The sequence below is a fragment of the Sinocyclocheilus grahami genome, unplaced genomic scaffold, assembly GCF_001515645.1.
Source record: "Sinocyclocheilus grahami isolate Dianchi unplaced genomic scaffold, SAMN03320097.WGS_v1.1 scaffold378.1, whole genome shotgun sequence".
In the NCBI taxonomy this organism is placed as follows: domain Eukaryota; kingdom Metazoa; phylum Chordata; class Actinopteri; order Cypriniformes; family Cyprinidae; genus Sinocyclocheilus; species Sinocyclocheilus grahami.
The window spans coordinates 139529-157977 of NW_015505557.1; the positions used below are offsets into that span (position 1 = coordinate 139529).

At 37.5% G+C, this 18449-nt stretch overlaps 1 protein-coding gene across 1 annotated transcript in view; it reads left to right on the forward strand.

Annotated features, from left to right (window-relative positions):
* Nucleotides 1-5385: 5385 nt before the first annotated feature.
* The window catches only part of LOC107549686 (runt-related transcription factor 2-like), a 37551-nt gene continuing 24487 nt past the window's right edge, over nucleotides 5386-18449 (forward strand). The window contains exon 1 of the mRNA XM_016230861.1: nucleotides 5386-5443. Within this exon, the coding sequence (XP_016086347.1) occupies nucleotides 5386-5443 (58 nt within the window). The remainder of the gene's footprint in view (nucleotides 5444-18449) is intronic.

The window sequence follows — 18449 nt, forward strand, 5'->3', positions numbered from 1 at the left end:
CTTTTGATACATTCTAACGACAGCATTCTTGATGTGTTTAAACAAATACCTACAAGCAGGATCACAGAGCTGCCCAGAGCCACTGCCAGGCATACATCTGCGTGCCGTGTGAAACCAGTGAGTCACAGAGCGTGATGGTGGTTTGTCACATTCTCTTCTTCACACACCCGGCTGTCAGGTACCAAATAATGTATAGTCTCTTACAGGAATCCCTCATTTGAAGAACAGAAAGGCTGACTCATTCACACACGCACACTCAAACCAAGATAGATGCACAGTGGCAGGCATATGTTGTGTCTCTATGAGTAAGAAACTGAAAGAAGAGATGCACACCTCCACATTATAAGCAGCTCTCCTCACATCACCTCAGGGTCAGTGGGGACAGGCTGCAGCATGCCAACCGACTAAGAAGGATGAAGAGGTAGAAAGAGAGCAGGAGGGAAAGAAGCTTGCACATACAGTATGCGGATAGGGAGACACTCGGCATTCACGCCCCCCTCCGAAGACTCATGACTCACAAGGGGTGAGCAGCAGCATCACACCCACCCCTTCCCTCTCCAGTGCCAGGAAGAGCCGGCGAACCACGCGTCTCCAGAAGGAAAACAGAGGAAGGCAGTGGAGGAAAAAAGTTGGCCCACACGACTGCAGTGATGTCACGAGCATGTGACCCTGCTTCTCCAGTGACAGTGTTCTGAGGGAAAGAAAAAATATTTTTTAAAGGCTCGTGCCTCTTTGGGTTTGTGTGAAGGCTCTGCTCACCTCCCGAGCAACCACAGAACCGCAGAAAAGTTCGGCTCGGGATTTTTGCACGGTGGCACATAAATGGTTAACTGTCGCCAGTCAACTTCAGGTTTGAGGACCGCACCAACTAGTAAGTAAGCTTCAACCACACTATCCTCTGCATCGAGCTTGGCTCCGTGCTGTCCAATAAGGCGATAGATTTTTGCATTTTTTCCTAAACCAGAACTGGTCATTACTTGTGGTCATGAAAATAGTTCATACAAAAACGCATTTTTTGTGGATGTTTTTTCCTTTTTTGCATCTTCCCCTGGGACGCCGCGCGCTCTCAACCTAAGAAGCGTCAAGGGTCACCGAAAACCGCAGAGAAGCAAAATTTGGGCGACCATGGCATCCAACAGCCTCTTTAGTTCTATGACCCCATGTCAGCAGAACTACTTCTGGGGTAAGTGCCCGAGGTTTTCACTCTGTTTTTGACCATGCGGTAGAGTGTATAATAAGGATCTACGTTTTGAGAGGCAACAATCATGTGTTGATGTTTACAAACATTCAGCTAGGCCAGCCGTCGGAAAGCCTGGCTGCATGCAGGAACCGATGTAGGAAAGAGTGGGTGCTGAAGTGTCATTTTCAGCGTAATGCATGCTTTTTGGGATGTGCTTCATAAAAGCAGCGGTGTGAAATCTAATATCAAATAAATTAAGTGAATATTTGACATTGACTGTTAGGTTAGTGGGTGTGTACAAACTGAAAGCCCAGAAGCGTTACAGTTGAGAAAGGCACCTTAAAGTCTTCAAAAGTTGAGCAATGTACTAGATAGTCTTTGCAAAATGTATTTACCGGTAATTAAAAATATAGTGTGTGCATCTTTACTATGCATCTTTCTCAGACTGCTTGCCTGCATTTATATATATATATATATATACAGTATATTATATATATTTTGTTTGTTTGTTTTTTATTACTGTGCCATTGAGGGCTCCAGATATATTTATTTATTTTTAAATCATGCTCACTTTGCTGAAAATCATATTCTTTTTATAATTTATTATGTTTGTTGACACCATGCTGAGAAGAAATATACTATATTTATACTAATGATATATAAGAATGTCTGAAATTTTAAAAATCGAACTAACTAACAGGCAAGCACAAATATATATTGTGCATAAAGAAATATGACTTTCTCATGTCACGAAGGAAAAGTAAGAGAACCCATTCATTCTGATGTATGGGTTTTGCCAAATCCTCCAAGAGAAATGTTGTAAAGCTGTTTTCAGGTCTGAATGTCTGCTTTGCAAATACAGCTGTGCGAGGCCTGTTCCCTCAGCACGCGTGCTGTTCTCTGCCGTACGCGAATCCGAGAGCCACTTGCAGCAATCAGTGCCTTCTATTAGCATGTTAACCTCTGATCCTTGGCATGCTCCCAGGGGTGAGACTAGACCAGGATGAGAACATGATGGGGGGAACTTGATAACATGCTTCATATGTCATTCATGAAAGAAATTACTATTGTATGTGTTATTAAATACTCTAGATATAAAACATGTTATTTTACAGTATACTTCTACAATGTTTTTAATGTAGAAATACTGTTTTTATTTATTTATTTTTAAGTTTTGTTGACTTTTTTGACTTTGTGATTCAGATTTAAACCTCTTTTTTTGTGTTATCTGGTTTATAGATTTTGATCAGGTCAGAAGAACATATTCGAAAAATATGGTGATGAAAATAAAAGGCTAATTTTGAAATTACTAATTTTAAACATACAGCACTGAGGTCTCTGTAAAGTTTAAAGTGTGTGTGACACATTTTGATCAGTTTAACTTAATGCGTTCAACATTTTACATATTTGCCAGTGTATTTAATAAACACATTTATATATTTTAACTAATTTAAATTGAGATTGTTTTACACTTTTCATATTAGTGTGAGCTGATAGATCTCACGACCAATGAAGAAGAAGACAGCAGAAAAGAAACCAGAGCCAAACAGACACATTATATTTCATTCGGGCTCCACTATTGAGAGATTTGGATTTAATTAAGTAGAAAACATTCTCTGTAACGCTACCTAATGGCAGATGGGTGTGGAGTAATTGTCTACATGTGTGGCATGAGACAGACTCTCTAGGTTTCTCCAGGGCATATTTTGTTGCTCATTATCAAAACCGAGCTATACAGTATTGACTATTATCCCATGGTAGCAATTATCATTTAGCAAAAATATAAGGGAGACATTTAAAAATAAAAAAACTAAGACTGATGAAAGAAAAGAAGACGGTTTAGCGACTCTAAGAACTCAAAGTCCATAAGCATTCCAGAGAATTCAAGAATCCCAAATAATTTATTTTGAGCAACATCAGACAAGTATTAAAAGGCAGCTTCTGTTGCATGCGTCGTCTGCTCAGATCCCACCGGCCGCCGTCATTCCTGAGACATCTTGAATGCAAACCAGACTTACTTTTTCCAAAGCAGTGCCAGAGCAGGGAAGCCCTCTCATCAATAGGTAATTGAAGCAAGGGGAAAATCTCTGACCCTGAGCTGCAGCTTCTGTGAAGGAGAGGACCATCTAAAAATATCACCAAAGCCATATTCATTTAGTGCTATTTAATTGTAGCTGGCAGGGCAAACATATAATTTCTACAGCAATTTTTAGATATTGAATGGTCCTTGGGGTGTATTCATTCGCTAATAGGCAGGTAGAGTTTTGTGTCTACACTGTGCCTTTTATGAAAGGACTTTGAGTCTATAACTAAAAATAAATTATAAATTAAAATCAGTACCAATATCATTAAAATTAGTGAGGCTGGTTTGGTTTTGAGATGTCATATGACAGCCAGTGATGGGATCTGAGATGTTGTCTAATCTATCTATCTATCTATCTATCTATCTGTCTATCTGTCTATCTGTCTATCTGTCTGTCTGTCTGTCTGTCTGTCTATTTACTTAAATTCTCACTAAATGATAACTGCATGGGACAATTATACAAATGAGATTCTTGACAAGCACAGCCTGTAAAATCTGTAAAAATGTAGGGTCACTATCCATTCATTTTATTTATTTATTTTGCATGGCTTGAACTGAAAAGTGAAAAAAAAAAAGTCACATGACAGGAGGCAGTGCCTTGACATTGCTCTGATTGGCTGGTTACCATGTCAATGTTATGATGCCAATCTGTGTCATTTTAATCATTATTAATCATGTTTTTTATTTTAATATTTTGTTTTCTTTATACAATGTAGGAAAGTGTTTAAAAACATTTAAACGTGAGAACTGAGTTTTTGATGTATGTTGGTTTCAATAAAAAGAATGTTAAAGTGACAGTTCACCCCAAATTGTAAATGGCATCATTGACTCTGTCGTTCCAAACCTGTATGATGTTCTTTCTTCTGTGGAACATAAAAGAAGATATTTACAAATAGTTTTATCCATACAATGATGTCAATGGGGTCCAGTGTTGTTGGACCCCATTGACACCAACATTATTCAAAATGTTTTCCTTTGTGTTCAAGTAAGTCATACAATTTTGAAAAGACTTGATGTTGACTAAATGATGACAGAATTGTCAACAAAATATTATAGTATTGACTGCTTGTTCATAGTGTAAGATAAATGGTCCACTGCCAGGCAAATGTCTGCGTGCCGTATGAAACCAGTGAGTCGAAGAGCATGATAGTGGTTTGTCACATGCTCTTCTTCACACACCCGGCTGTCAGGTACCGAATAATGTATCGCCTCTTACAGGAATCCCTCATGTGGAGAACAGAGAGGCCGACTCATTCGCACACGCACACGCATACCGAGATGGATGCACGGTGCCAGGCATATGTTGGGGCTTTATGAATAAGAAACTGAAAGAAGAGACGCACACCTCCGCGGTGTAAGCAGCTCTCCTCACATCACCTCAGGGTCAGCGGAGACAGGCTGCAGCACGCCGACCGACCGAGAAGGATGGAGAGCTAGAAAGAGTGCAGGAGGGAGAGAAGTGCAAGCGTGCATCTGTGGAGAGGGAGACGCTCGGCATTCACGCCCCCCTCTGAAGCCTCATGACTCACGAGGGGTGAGCAGCAGCATCACACCCACCCCTTCCCTCTCCAGTGCCAGGAAGAGCCGGCGAACCACGCGTCTCCAGAAGAAGGAAAACAGAGGAAGGAAAAAAGTTGGCCCACACGACTCCAGTGATGTCACGAGCATGTGACCCTGCTTCTCCAGTGACAGTATTCTGAGGGAAAGAAAAAAGATTTTTTAAAGGCTCGTGCCTCTTTGGGTTTGTGTGAAGGCTCCGCTCACCTCCTGAGCAACCACAGAACCGCAGAAAAGTTCGGCTCAGGATTTTTGCACGGCGGCGCGTAAATGGTTAACTGTCGCCGGTCAACTTCAGGTTTGAGGACCGCACCAACCAGTAAGTACGCTTCGATCCTCTGCAGTGAGCTTGGCTCCGTGCTGTCCAATAAGGCGACAGATTTTTGCATTTTTTCCTAAACCAGAACTGGTCATTACTTGTGGTCATGAAAATAGTTGATACAAAAATGCATTTCTTGTGGATGTTTTTTCCTTTTTTGCATCTTCCCCTGGCACGCCGCGCGCTTTCAACCTAAGAGGCGTCAAGGGTCACTGAAAACCACAGAGAAGCGAAATTTGGGCGACCATGGCATCCAACAGCCTCTTTAGTTCTGTGACCCCATGTCAGCAGAACTTCTTCTGGGGTAAGTGCCCGAGGTTTTCAACTTGTTTTTGACCATGCGGTAGAGCGTATAATAAGGAACTGCATTTTGAGAGGCAACAATCATATGTTGATGTTTACAAACATTCGGCTAGGCCAGCCGTCAGAAAGCCTGACTGCGTGCAGGAACCGATGTAGGGAAGATCGGGCGCTGTAGTGTCATTTTCGGTCTAATGCATGCTTTTTGGGATGTGCGTCAAAATGCAGGGGTGTGAAATCTAATATAAAAGCAACTAAGTGAATGTTTGACATTGACTGTTAGGTTAGTGGGTGTGTACAAGCTGAAAGCCCAGAAGGGTTACAGTTGAGAAAGCCACCATAAAATCTTCAAAAGTTAAGAAATGTACTAGATATTCTTTGCACAATGTATTTAATTCAGAATAGAGTGTGCACATCTTTTCTATGCATCTTTCTCAGACTATATACAGTATACATGTATATTTTTTTTAATTCTATTAAATTTTTTTTATTCTTTTTATAGTTTAATGTTTGTTGACACTTCATGCTGAGCAGAAATACTATATATATATAAAGAATGTCTGAAATTTTATAAAACTAACAGGCAAGCACAAAACCATACTGTGCATAAAAAATATGACTTTCTCATGTCATGAAGGAAAAGTAAGAGAGCCCATTCATTCTGATGTATGGGTTTTGCCGAATCCTCCAAGAGAAATGTTGTAAAGCCGTTTTCAAGTCTGAAAGTCTGCTTTCCAAACACAGCTGTGCGAGACCTGTTCCCTCAGCACGCGTGCTGTTCTCAGCCGTACACACAAACCCGAGAGCCACTTGTTAACCTCTGACCCTCGGCATGCTCCCAGGGGTGAGACTAGACCAGGATGAGAATGGGACGGGGAAAGCTTAGCGCCTGCTGTAGGGCAGCATGTCTTGATTGTGATATGTGCAGATGCATAGTAAAAGCCCACCCGAGACCCTCACTTTGTTAAGTTTCTGTGTGGTTTCATTACGAGAGGTACAGTAAATGCTTGGCTTAAATTCTGAATGATTTGCAATATATTTTTTTATGCTCAGAGAGTTTTAAAATAGCCATGTTTTGATTTAAAGCATCATGTTATATTTGGTGGATAATTGCATTCTGGTTCCAGATCTGTTTAACCCTCATGATCTTTTTGGGATATCAGAGACAACCAGTCCTGTTTGATAGCTCAAAAAAATTATTTCAATTTGACAACTTGCTTCATATGTCCTTCATGAAAGAATTTACTTCTATGTGTGTTTTTAAAGATATAAAGCATGAGTAAATGTAAGAAAGTTATTTTATAGTATTTTTCTACAGTATGTTTTTAATGAGACTTTGTGATTTCGAATTTAAACTTATTTATGTTACCTGCTTCATAGATTTTGATCAGGTCAGAGGAACATATTAAAAAATATGATGAAAATAAAAAAGCTCATTTTAAAGTTACTAGTATTATTTTAAACATACAGCATTGAGGTCTCTGTAAAGTTTATATTGTGTGTTATACATAGTTGGATCAGTTTGACTTAATGCATTCAACAGTTTACATATTCGCAACATATTTAATTAATACATTTGATATATTTTAACTAATCTAAAATGAGATTATTTTAAACTTTTCATATTAGTGTGAGCTGATATCACGACCAGTGAAGAAGGAGGCGGCAGGAAAGAAACCAGACCCAAACAGACACATTATATTTCATTCGGGCTCCACTATTGAGAGATTTGGATTTAATTAAGTAGAAAACATTCTCTGTAACGCTGCCTAATGGCAGATGGGTGTGGAGTAATTGTCTACATGTGTGGCATGAGACAGACTCTCTAGGTTTCTCCAGGGCATATTTTGTTGCTCATTATCAAAACCGAGCTATACAGTATTGACTATTATCCCATGGTAGCAATTATCATTTAGCAAAAATATAAGGGAGACATTTAAAAATAAAAAAACTAAGACTGATGAAAGAAAAGAAGACGGTTTAGCGACTCTAAGAACTCAAAGTCCATAAGCATTCCAGAGAATTCAAGAATCCCAAATAATTTATTTTGAGCAACATCAGACAAGTATTAAAAGGCAGCTTCTGTTGCATGCGTCGTCTGCTCAGATCCCACCGGCCGCCGTCATTCCTGAGACATCTTGAATGCAAACCAGACTTACTTTTTCCAAAGCAGTGCCAGAGCAGGGAAGCCCTCTCATCAATAGGTAATTGAAGCAAGGGGAAAATCTCTGACCCTGAGCTGCAGCTTCTGTGAAGGAGAGGACCATCTAAAAATATCACCAAAGCCATATTCATTTAGTGCTATTTAATTGTAGCTGGCGAGCAAACATGTAATTTCTACAGCAATTTTTAGATATTGAATGGTCCTTGGGGTGTATTCATTCGCTAATAGGCAGGTAGAGTTTTGTGTCTACACTGTGCCTTTTATGAAAGGACTTTGAGTCTATAACTAAAAATAAATTATAAATTAAAATCAGTACCAATATCATTAAAATTAGTGAGGCTGGTTTGGTTTTGAGATGTCATATGACAGCCAGTGATGGGATCTGAGAAGTTGTCTAATCTATCTATCTATCTATCTATCTATCTGTCTATCTGTCTATCTGTCTATCTGTCTGTCTGTCTGTCTGTCTGTCTATTTACTTAAATTCTCACTAAATGATAACTGCATGGGACAATTATACAAATGAGATTCTTGACAAGCACAGCCTGTAAAATCTGTAAAAATGTAGGGTCACTATCCATTCATTTTATTTATTTATTTGAAAAGTGAAAAAAAAAAAGTCACATGACAGGAGGCAGTGCCTTGACATTGCTCTGATTGGCTGGTTACCATGTCAATGTTATGATGCCAATCTGTGTTATTTTAATCATTATTAATCATGTTTTTTATTTTAATATTTTGTTTTCTTTATACAATGTAGGAAAGTGTTTAAAAACATTTAAACGTGAGAACTGAGTTTTTGATGTATCTTGGTTTCAATAAAAAGAATGTTAAAGTGACAGTTCACCCCAAATTGTAAATGGCATCATTGACTCTGTCGTTCCAAACCTGTATGATGTTCTTTCTTCTGTGGAACATAAAAGAAGATATTTACAAATAGTTTTATCCATACAATGATGTCAATGGGGTCCAGTGTTGTTGGACCCCATTGACACCAACATTATTCAAAATGTTTTCCTTTGTGTTCAAGTAAGTCATACAATTTTGAAAAGACTTGATGTTGAGTAAATGATGACAGAATTGTCAACAAAATATTATAGTATTGACTGCTTGTTCATAGTGTAAGATAAATGGTGTCTTTGAAAACATCAGATGCAAATGTAACATTAATTACCAGAAGTCCACAACATGCTTTAAAATTATGGATATTATGAAAAGCGCTATATAAATAAATTTGTATTGCACTTTTCATAATATGACTTGACTTTACAACACCACTGAATTTAGTGTGAGCTGAAATTATATGATGATTGTATGTGTCCAAAACCTAAGATTCAAATGAGAGGTAATTAAATAATGAATTAGATAGATAAATAATATATAACGTCTATTAAATTTTGATTAACATGGGTGGGATGTATTATTGTGTGCGACACCATCCTTTGATCCTCCAGATGAAGCTGGTAGGAACTGATGAATGAGAAAAGGAAGAGGTAATTTGATTAATGCACTTAGTCATACAGCTGAAGAGCATGAAACCGATCTCTTTTGTCGTGGTGGCAGCATATGCACAGACTGAGCGATAAAAATGACATGAAATGTGAAAAAATTATTTAAAATGACAAAGGCTGGACATACATCGTCATGATGCAACAGGTACCATCTCTTAATTTGGTTCAATTACCTTCCCACACACCCCCTTAAGGGCAAAGGTTTTAAATGGATCAGTTGCACACCTGAAGAGTAGTTTGCTGGCACTGTGACGCCAGCTCTGGCTGCGGACGCCCACACAAGCCTAATGCTGTAATCTGAGCGGCCCATTGACACGAACAGGAAGAAGTAAAAAGGCAGGGATCACCTTGCGCCTCAGAGCTGGCGCAGTAGTGTGTCACAGGAGACAAATGGCCAGATCAGACACCACCCATCTGCTTCGGTGGAGGCCTTTGTGTCATCTTCATCGCCCTCGTCTTGTTTCCTCCCACACGTTTAAACACGATAGCTCAATCACACTCGGCACAAAAGGCCCTTATGTGTTGTAAAAACCCCCTCGAATCACTGACATGCCACCTGCGCTGCGTCCCGCACCGGACACAAAGGTTTCTGGGAGGCGTTCCCACCTACAGTGGCCCACACACACTTTCACAAAGGCCGAAATGAAATATGCATGCAGCACAAAGGCCAGAGAGAGAGAAGGAGAGCGCACACCTTGGCACTGCGTTCGGTTATTGCCTTTGATGTCACACTAACTGTGTCCTGGGAAATCCATGCATGGGGCTGGGATCTTCTTTTCAGCTCTCACTTCACTTTTACTCAACACGTATTCAGACGGGATACAGAGGGAAAACCCTTTAAAGTCTTCAAAACAGGTCTTTGAACTTTAGTCAAACAGGACAGGTCTTTTACACTTCAACATGTCCTCCTGAGTTTTATTTTAGATGCTCTTTAATGTTCTTTGAATAGTAAGGGTAAATATGCACGGGCAGCAAATACTAGGCACTTCAAAGTGGTAACATATAATTACAGCACATTAGTTGATTTGCTGGTGGCGTGCATGTCTCTGTGTTGTTTTGATGTGTATGTGGGAAGTAGAAAGTCTGTTCTCTTAGGCGAGAGAATGGCAAAAACACTGATTTAACAAGAAACTTCCAAGAGAATTTAAAGCATATTCTTTTGTTTTTTTCTTCACATCTGCTCTGTTCCAAAGTCTAGTGAGCTGCTTCACTTCCTACTATGTAAAGGGCATCCTAAGCATCAAACTTCACAAGTGGCTTATTTGTAATGTTCTATGTAGAAAGAAACTCATGGGGTCAGTTAGATTTTTTTATGTTTTTGAAAGAAGTCTCTTGTTCTCAACCAGGCTGCATTTATTTGATCAAAAATACAGTAATACTGTGAAATATTACCATTTAAAATGACTGTTTTCTATTTTAATATATTTTAATATCTAATTTATTCCTGTGATGCAAAGCTGAATTTTCACCATCATTACTCCAGTCTTCAGTGTCACATGATCCTTCAGAAATCATTCTAATATGCTGATTTGATGCTCAAGAAACATTTCTTATTAATATCAATGTTGAAAACAATTCATATTTTTCTTGAAAATAATTTTATGGGATTGATCTCACACATCACCAAATACAGTAACTTGCAGATTTATTGTTTGGGAAAATCGTAATATTGCAAAAACTATTTGTGAACAGAGCAGTGAATCTTTTTTTTTTTGGTAAAATGTTTCCTTCGTCATTTGTCTTCAAGAGTTTTGTTTTTTTTCATGTCTTGGTGTTTTTATTCAAGATTTTTATGCAGTATCCTGAAATTTGCATAAAAATATGTGGATGGAAACCCAGCTATTGTTTTAAACTCTTAATGACAACAGAAACACTCTGTGAGAAAAGGCACTTCAAAGAAAGAATGACAGCATTTAAATGACAGCAGTATTCTCATGCCAGTGTTTTTATTCTTAATGTCATTTTTTTTTTCTTTAGAAGAAAGGCAGTATTGTCTGGGAAGATTATACTTGACGTACATGAATGTGCTTTCTTCAGTCATATTTTGGTCTCTCATTCTTTATGCACTAAAGTTCAAATAATCACAACTTAAAAAGCAATAAACTGTGGGAAAAGTGTATTTAACGTGGTAATTGTTGTTAGTACAAAATACAAAATTATGACTGCCAAAGAGTGTGAAAACAAAGATCTCACCGAATATTGTAGCTTCTAAAGATGCTCATAACTTTATATATTTGATCTCACTGTTTTTCTCACTGGCATCATGTTGCTTTGCAATTTCACAAGCTTCTTTTAATCACAAATGAATTGAGAAACAAGCATCTGGAAGACCCTGTGTGGAAACAAAGCAGCCTGTTGTCATCTGAATTCAAATAGTCCTTAAAACAATCCCACATATATGTGAACACACTCTAGCCACATGTTCATACCAACCTACACTTGACCACCGGTATACACACACAGCCCACGGGCTGCCCATGACCTTCCCCTTCAGGGACAGTGGAATTTATCTCTCTGGTAAACAGCAACCAAATGGCCACTGGGACACTCCTCAGGGCTTCAGAATTACAGTACGGTTAACCCAAGTCTAACAGAACCAGCTCTTTACTGCTATTTGCCTTCAGCACGACCCTGTGGTGATGTGTCGTCATGCTAAGTGTGTGCATTTCTTTTTGTGTTTGGGTCTACTCTACGTGCTATGGAAATGTGTTTCTGCCATAGGATTAAAAAAATTAAAAAGTTAACTCCGAATTTTTCTCTCACAAATCTGACTTTTTTTCAGAATTGTGAGATTTAAACTCAGAATTGTGAGATATTAACTCGTTTACTAATTGCAAGCTTGTAACTCACAATTGTGAGATATAAACTTTAAAAAATCTGAATTGTGACAAACTCGAAATTGCAAAAAAAAAACAAAAAAAAAAAGGTGCTGTGTGATAAGGTCACATTTACCTTTTTTATTTTTTTATTCTGTGGCGAAAACATAAAGCAGAATTATACAGAATTTTGAAAAAGTCAATTCCTACATGTTAACTCGCAACTTGCTAATTTATAACAAGCAATAAAAAGTGCAAGACTTGCATATACCTTGCAAGAAAAAGTGTTCTGAGATAAAAAGTTACCTTTTTATTTTGACAAACAAAAAAACAGAATTGTGAGATATAAACTCATAATTGCTAGAAAAAATTAAGAATTCTGAACTTATATCTTGCAATTCTGACATTACATCTCGCAGTTTTTTTCTCGGAATTGCGAGCAAAAAGTTTGTTGCAGTTTTTTTTTTTCAGCCTTAGACGTTATTTAGAGCAATGGTTCTCAACTGGTTTTATTTCAGAACCTAACATGTAGTAAAGTATGTATTTCTTTTTTTTCACAATGTTTAGCTAATGTTATCAATCAAATATGCAAAAAAATTAAAATCGACATACTGAATAGGAAGATTTAGTGTTTTATTTTTGCTGTTATCTCTGTCTCCAAACCAATCAGAACAGACTTGCACATGTTGGGTTGAGAAGCATTGATTTATAGTTCCTCGAGGGGAAGTTCATAGGAGGCTACTGTTTTTAAAGTACATAAAGTTTTCACAGTATTCTGTTTTGTGTGATTTATTTCCATTCGATTGGTGAAATTTATAAAGAACTGGTAGTCTGGCCCTGAAGCCAGTTACACAATAAACCTGTATAATTAGTGTAATTGGATGGCCTCCAGAGTTTTTAATCAGCAAAGTAACTTATGTTGATTTAATTAGACTTGTGTTGCACATTCAGATCAAGATCTTGATGTCTAAAGGAGATCTTCACAAGGATAACTGCATTTTTCCCCCAGTCACAGTCTCTTTATGGAGAAAAAAAATCAACATTGTAAAGCAAAGATTATTGGAGTAAGTTTTACTAGAAAGTTTTGCTATTTCATGATTTATTTATTAAATACTAAATATAAAATATTATATGTTATCCTTTTTTATTAATAATGTTAATAAAATGATCATGAGGTGTATAGAATAAATATTGCATTTCAAATAGTCACAATTTTGAATGCTGTGTAAGGCTTAGCAAATTCTTATAATTCAGACGTTTTATTGTTGTTCAACCCCTCTAGTTTAGGAGTTAAATAAAAAGAGGAATACAACGCAGTGAATTTGAGACATCTGAGATCCCTGCAGTTAAATGCCAGAGAGTCATTTTGTTCAATTCTGAAAATGTCTAGATTGCACTGGTATGTCGCAGGCAAACCACAGGCGTATCTCTCCTAAAGTGCAGCGATTACCAATAATATAAATTCTCCCAGTGGGATTCGGGAAGTCAGTCAAACGTTCTTTCACGAACTGAATTTCTTCTGAGTTTGGTTCAACACCCTAAATTAGATCTCATTTGGATTTCAAAATGTGGTGCACATTTTGGCTGCTGTGGAAAAATTGCTCCAACTTTTGCATGAAGCAAAGACTTTTGCTTTTACTGTAGTTTCAGTGTAGCTGCATGAAAAGAGCTGCAAAAGTCATTAAACATTTCAATCTATTGGAACACGTTCACTTGTGTATCATCTTCAGGTGTGTCTCGAGAATATCCGCATGTCATTTCTGTGCAGCCATCAGTGAAACCAATCCCATAAAGCACTCTGAAATGGTCAATAAAGACGTAAAAGTATATATCGTTCAAATGTTTAGGGACTTTTTTTTTTTAAAGTGCCCCTATTATGGCTAAGGAAAGGTTCATATTTTGGTTTTGGGAGTCCCCAATAACAGGATGACATGCATGCAAGGTCAAAAAACACTTTCATTGTCTTATAATATGCATTTATTTTTACCTTACTTGCTCAACGACTCCCAAAGTCTAACAGAACCAGCTCTTTACTGCTATTTGCCTTCAGCACGACCCTGTGGTGATGTGTCGTCATGCTAAGTGTGTGCATTTCTTTTTGTGTACATGCTATGAAATCTTGTTTCTGCTGTAGGATAAAAAAATAAATAAAACGTTATCTCCGAATTTTTATCTCACAAATCACAAATCTTTTTCAGAATTGTGAGATTTCAACTCAGAATTGCTAGATATAATCTCTAAATTGTGAGATATAAATTGCATGAAAAAAGTGTTGTGAGATAAAATTGTCTTTAACTTTTTTATTTTTTATCCAGTGGTGGAAAAACGAAACAGAATCAAACAGAATTGTTTTTAAAAAAGTCAGAATTCCTACAAGTTAACTCGCAATTTGCTAATTTATAGCAAGTAACTTGCAAGTTTATAACTCGCAGTTTCAACATATAAACTCGCAATTCTGAGAAGAAAAATAGAAGAAAGTGTTGTGAGGTAAAAAGTCGTGAAATAAAAAGTTATCCTTTTTTATTTTGTACCAGAAACGAACAAAAAAAAACATTATTGTGAGATGTAAAATGAGATTTCTAAGAAAAATGGTCTGAATTGTGAGATGCTAGACAAAAATGAAGAATTCTGACTTTATATCTCGCAATTTTTGAATTGAATTTGCAAATTCCCTCAGAATTGCAAACAGAAAGTTTCAGTTGCCTTGTTTTCAGGCTCAGACATTATTTATAGCAGTGGTTCTCAACTGGTTTTATTTCATGTAGTAGTAATTATTTATGTAATTATTTTTGCACGCTTAGCTAATATTATCAATCAAATATGCAAAAAAAATAAAAAATAAACTGAATAGGAAAATCATTGCATGTCACTTGCATTTAGTGTTTTATTTCCGCGGTTGTCTCCAAACCAATCAGAACAGACCTGCACATGTTGGGTTGAGAAGCACTGATTTATAGTTCCTCGAGGGGAAGTTCATAGGAGGCTACTGTTTTAAAAGTACAGAAAGTTTTCACAGTATTCTGTTTTGTTGTGTGATTTATTTCCATTTGATTGGTGAAATTGGTGTTTTATTAAGATCAAACAGTCCGGCCCTGGGGCCAGTTACACAATAACAAATATAATTAGTGTAATTGGATGGCCTCCAGGGCTTTTAATCAGCAAAGTAACTTATGTTGATTTAATTAAACTTAAATGTGTTGCACATTTAGATCAAAATCTTGGTGTCTAGTGGAGATCTTCACTAGGATAATATTTTTTTTCCAGTCACAGCATCTTTTCTAGTTTTACTAGAAAACACCATGTCAGTCCCTCAACTTCAATCATATTTAATTCAATGTATTACTTGCAGCAGTTTCTGAGTGAAATTTTTCAACACATTACATTTATGTTTATCCTTTCATATTAATAATTTTAATAAAATATCATAATGTGTGGAGAATAAATATTGCATTTCAAAAAGTCACAATTTTGCATGCTGTAATACATTTTCATTTTATTGTTGTTTAACCCTCCCATTTTAGGAGTCAAATAAATTGAGCAATACAACTCAGTGAATTTGAAACATCTGAGATCCCTGCAGTTAAATGACAAAGAGTTATTTTGTTCAATTCTGAAAATGTCTAGATTGCACTGGTATGTCGCAGGCAAACCACAGGCGTATCTCTCCGAAAGTGCTGCGATTACCAATAATATAACTTCACCCAATAGGATTCGGGAAGTCAGTCAAATGTTCTGAGTTTGGTTCTACAGCTTAAATTAGATATCATTTGGATTTCAAAATGTGGCGCACATTTTGGTTGCTGCGGAAAAATTGCTCCAACTTTTGCGTTTACTGAAGTTTCAGTGTTGCTACATGAAAAAGAGCTGCGAAAGTCATTAATCATTTCAATCTATTGGAACACGTTCGCTTGTATATCATCTTCAGGGGTGCCTCAAGAATATCAGTATGTCATTTTTGTGTGGACAGAGAATTAATATTTGGTGAAGCCATCACAGTGAAATTAATCCCATAAAGCACAATGACAAAAGATGGAGGATGAAGCATATGGTGAATAAAAATGTAAAAATATACATCGTTCAAATGTTTGGGGACTTTTTTAATACTCTTATTCAGCAAAGATGCATTAAATTGATCAAAAGTGACACAAGAACTTTTTATCTTGTTATGGATATAAAAAGAGATGTCTGCGTGCTGAGAACCTATTATTTTTTAGGCCATTTAAACACATTCAGTCGACTTCCAGTGCTGTAACAGGGTGAGAGAGTTCAAAGAGGTTCAATATAATCTTTGCAGGCTGGAGTTGGTTCCGAAAGAAAATATTCCCAAACCCTAAAGTCACTGTGGCAGTATCATTACCCTATACTTGCAGTAGCATTTTCCCTCAATTACCTCCCTGCTATCACATTTATCCTGTTGCAGTAACCATCACGAGAGTCGGAGACTGAGAAGACTACACTTTTTTTCCTTAGGTTTTTGGGTTGTGTTACCGTTTTCCCTTAAGCACCGGGAACGACCAACTATAGTTGAAATGTCTTGAAAGAATAGAAAGCTGGACAAGTTTGCTCCCCATGAGAATGATTCGATTTCGAGCAAACAATGGCAGCCTTATTTTTATGCAAAAGAAATATCAGACTAGTAGCCAAGCAAATCACCTGGTTCCACAGACTTTTGACGTGCTGGAATAATTCATTTAATCTACTGCTGTGCACATATGGCCAGGTTATATTTTACCGCTTTCCTAAGGTTTACGTTCAAGAGAAAGCAACTCTTTGCAGCTGCTGTAATATCCCGGCTTTCTCTTTTTTTCTTTCATCCAGACTTTTTCTATTTTAAACACCTGAGCGTGAGCCCTCCTGCATCCAAACAGTGAAATAAAGCCGGAGCTGTACAGCAGCGAGGTGATGGGATATTTCCCTTGCGAGTTGCTTTCTGGATACCTGCCTGCTTGGGTTGTCCTCCAGTTACTCAATCCATCAGTAGTTCGTATTATACAGCCAATAAATCATACTCAATCTACTGTGGGATGAGGTGAAATCCCCCCACATAAATCTGCTATTAGTTTTACCTTGCACACAAAATATAGAACTAACTGACTGTGGATACATGAGAACGGTGTAATAACTATAAATATTTTTCAACTAACCAGGCCGTTTCAGAGAGGAAGTATAGAACCATGCAATCCACAGCGGAAGGGGAAAGTGTATGGTGGAATTCTCAAGGTTAATCTGGTCCAAAATAAGCAGGCTCTTGTACAGAAGTGATACCCGACCCTCGTCCAGGAGTGCCTGGTGTGAGGGTCTGCCTTAGACTGATCCCTTGATTATTCCTCAGACTCTGCTGAATAATTTGCTAATCCACACTCGCTCAATTACACAGCAGATATCAGTTGGAAATGCAACCTTTAACCTATGCATGTCAAAGGAAGACCCCTTTTGTGGGGGTGAATGTTTTATTTTAGGTTTTGGGAGGTTTTGGGTGATAAAACAATAGAAGCAGTGCCCAAAAAGACAGTATTTTACCACTTAAGCAATAATACTTTGAGTTTGATAAACAAGAAGTCAATATTGAGTAACTTGCTTTCCACAATTCCTTATTTTATTTTATTTTATTTTTATTCCCAGCAGAATTAACCGTTGTGCAACCATTATGAAACCAATATGAAACTGGCAGAAAGAATCACTACAAATCCACACCGCTGGCGTCTGTTGACCAGTAAGCTAATTATCTTAAAGGCTTTTTTAATATAAATCTTTAAAAAAAAAGGTGTATTTTGTGATTATTGAATGTAGCCTAAATGATAGTAGTTTCGTTGATATGTTCGTATTGTGATCGAGCAGCTTATTCTTGCTATGGTTACCTCATTATGCAAAAATGTTTGCAAGCAGCAGGTAAAAATAGACACGAACTAAATTCATATATACATAATATTTAATTATTATTTATTTCTTTAACATTTATAAACAATGTATTTCTACCTGTCGACAAATTCCGGTTATAATATAGGCTTCTTTGGAATATTAATGTGAAACGTTTCTCAACACACACACAATTCACACGGGGGAACTGAACTGATACACAACAAGTCGCACACTTACACAGTTCTTTAAGTCAGGGAAGATGATAAATCTCCGAGCCGTCGCCATAACAACGGCCCTCCATCTCCTATACTTGACTTCAATGTTTTAATGGGAGCCTTTGTCACATATTACCAGTCTTTTTATTCCCCCTTTCCTCTTCTCAAGCCGCAAAAGTTCCTTTTCTGTTCCTATTTTATGTGCAAGTGATCTCAATTAAGGACCTCCATGAAGGCTAGAGGCGGCAGACAGTCATGCCAATGAGAGCAAAAAGGAAATTGTCTTTATAGCCTGCCGCTACCACCACCACCCCCCTAAAACCAGCCCCCACTTCTCCATCACCACCACCACAGGCCCCCCACTCCACTTTCCATAACGAACACAGCGCACTTCCAAAAAAATCATTGTGTTCCTGAAATTTGCAACTATAACACGGGCCCAGTT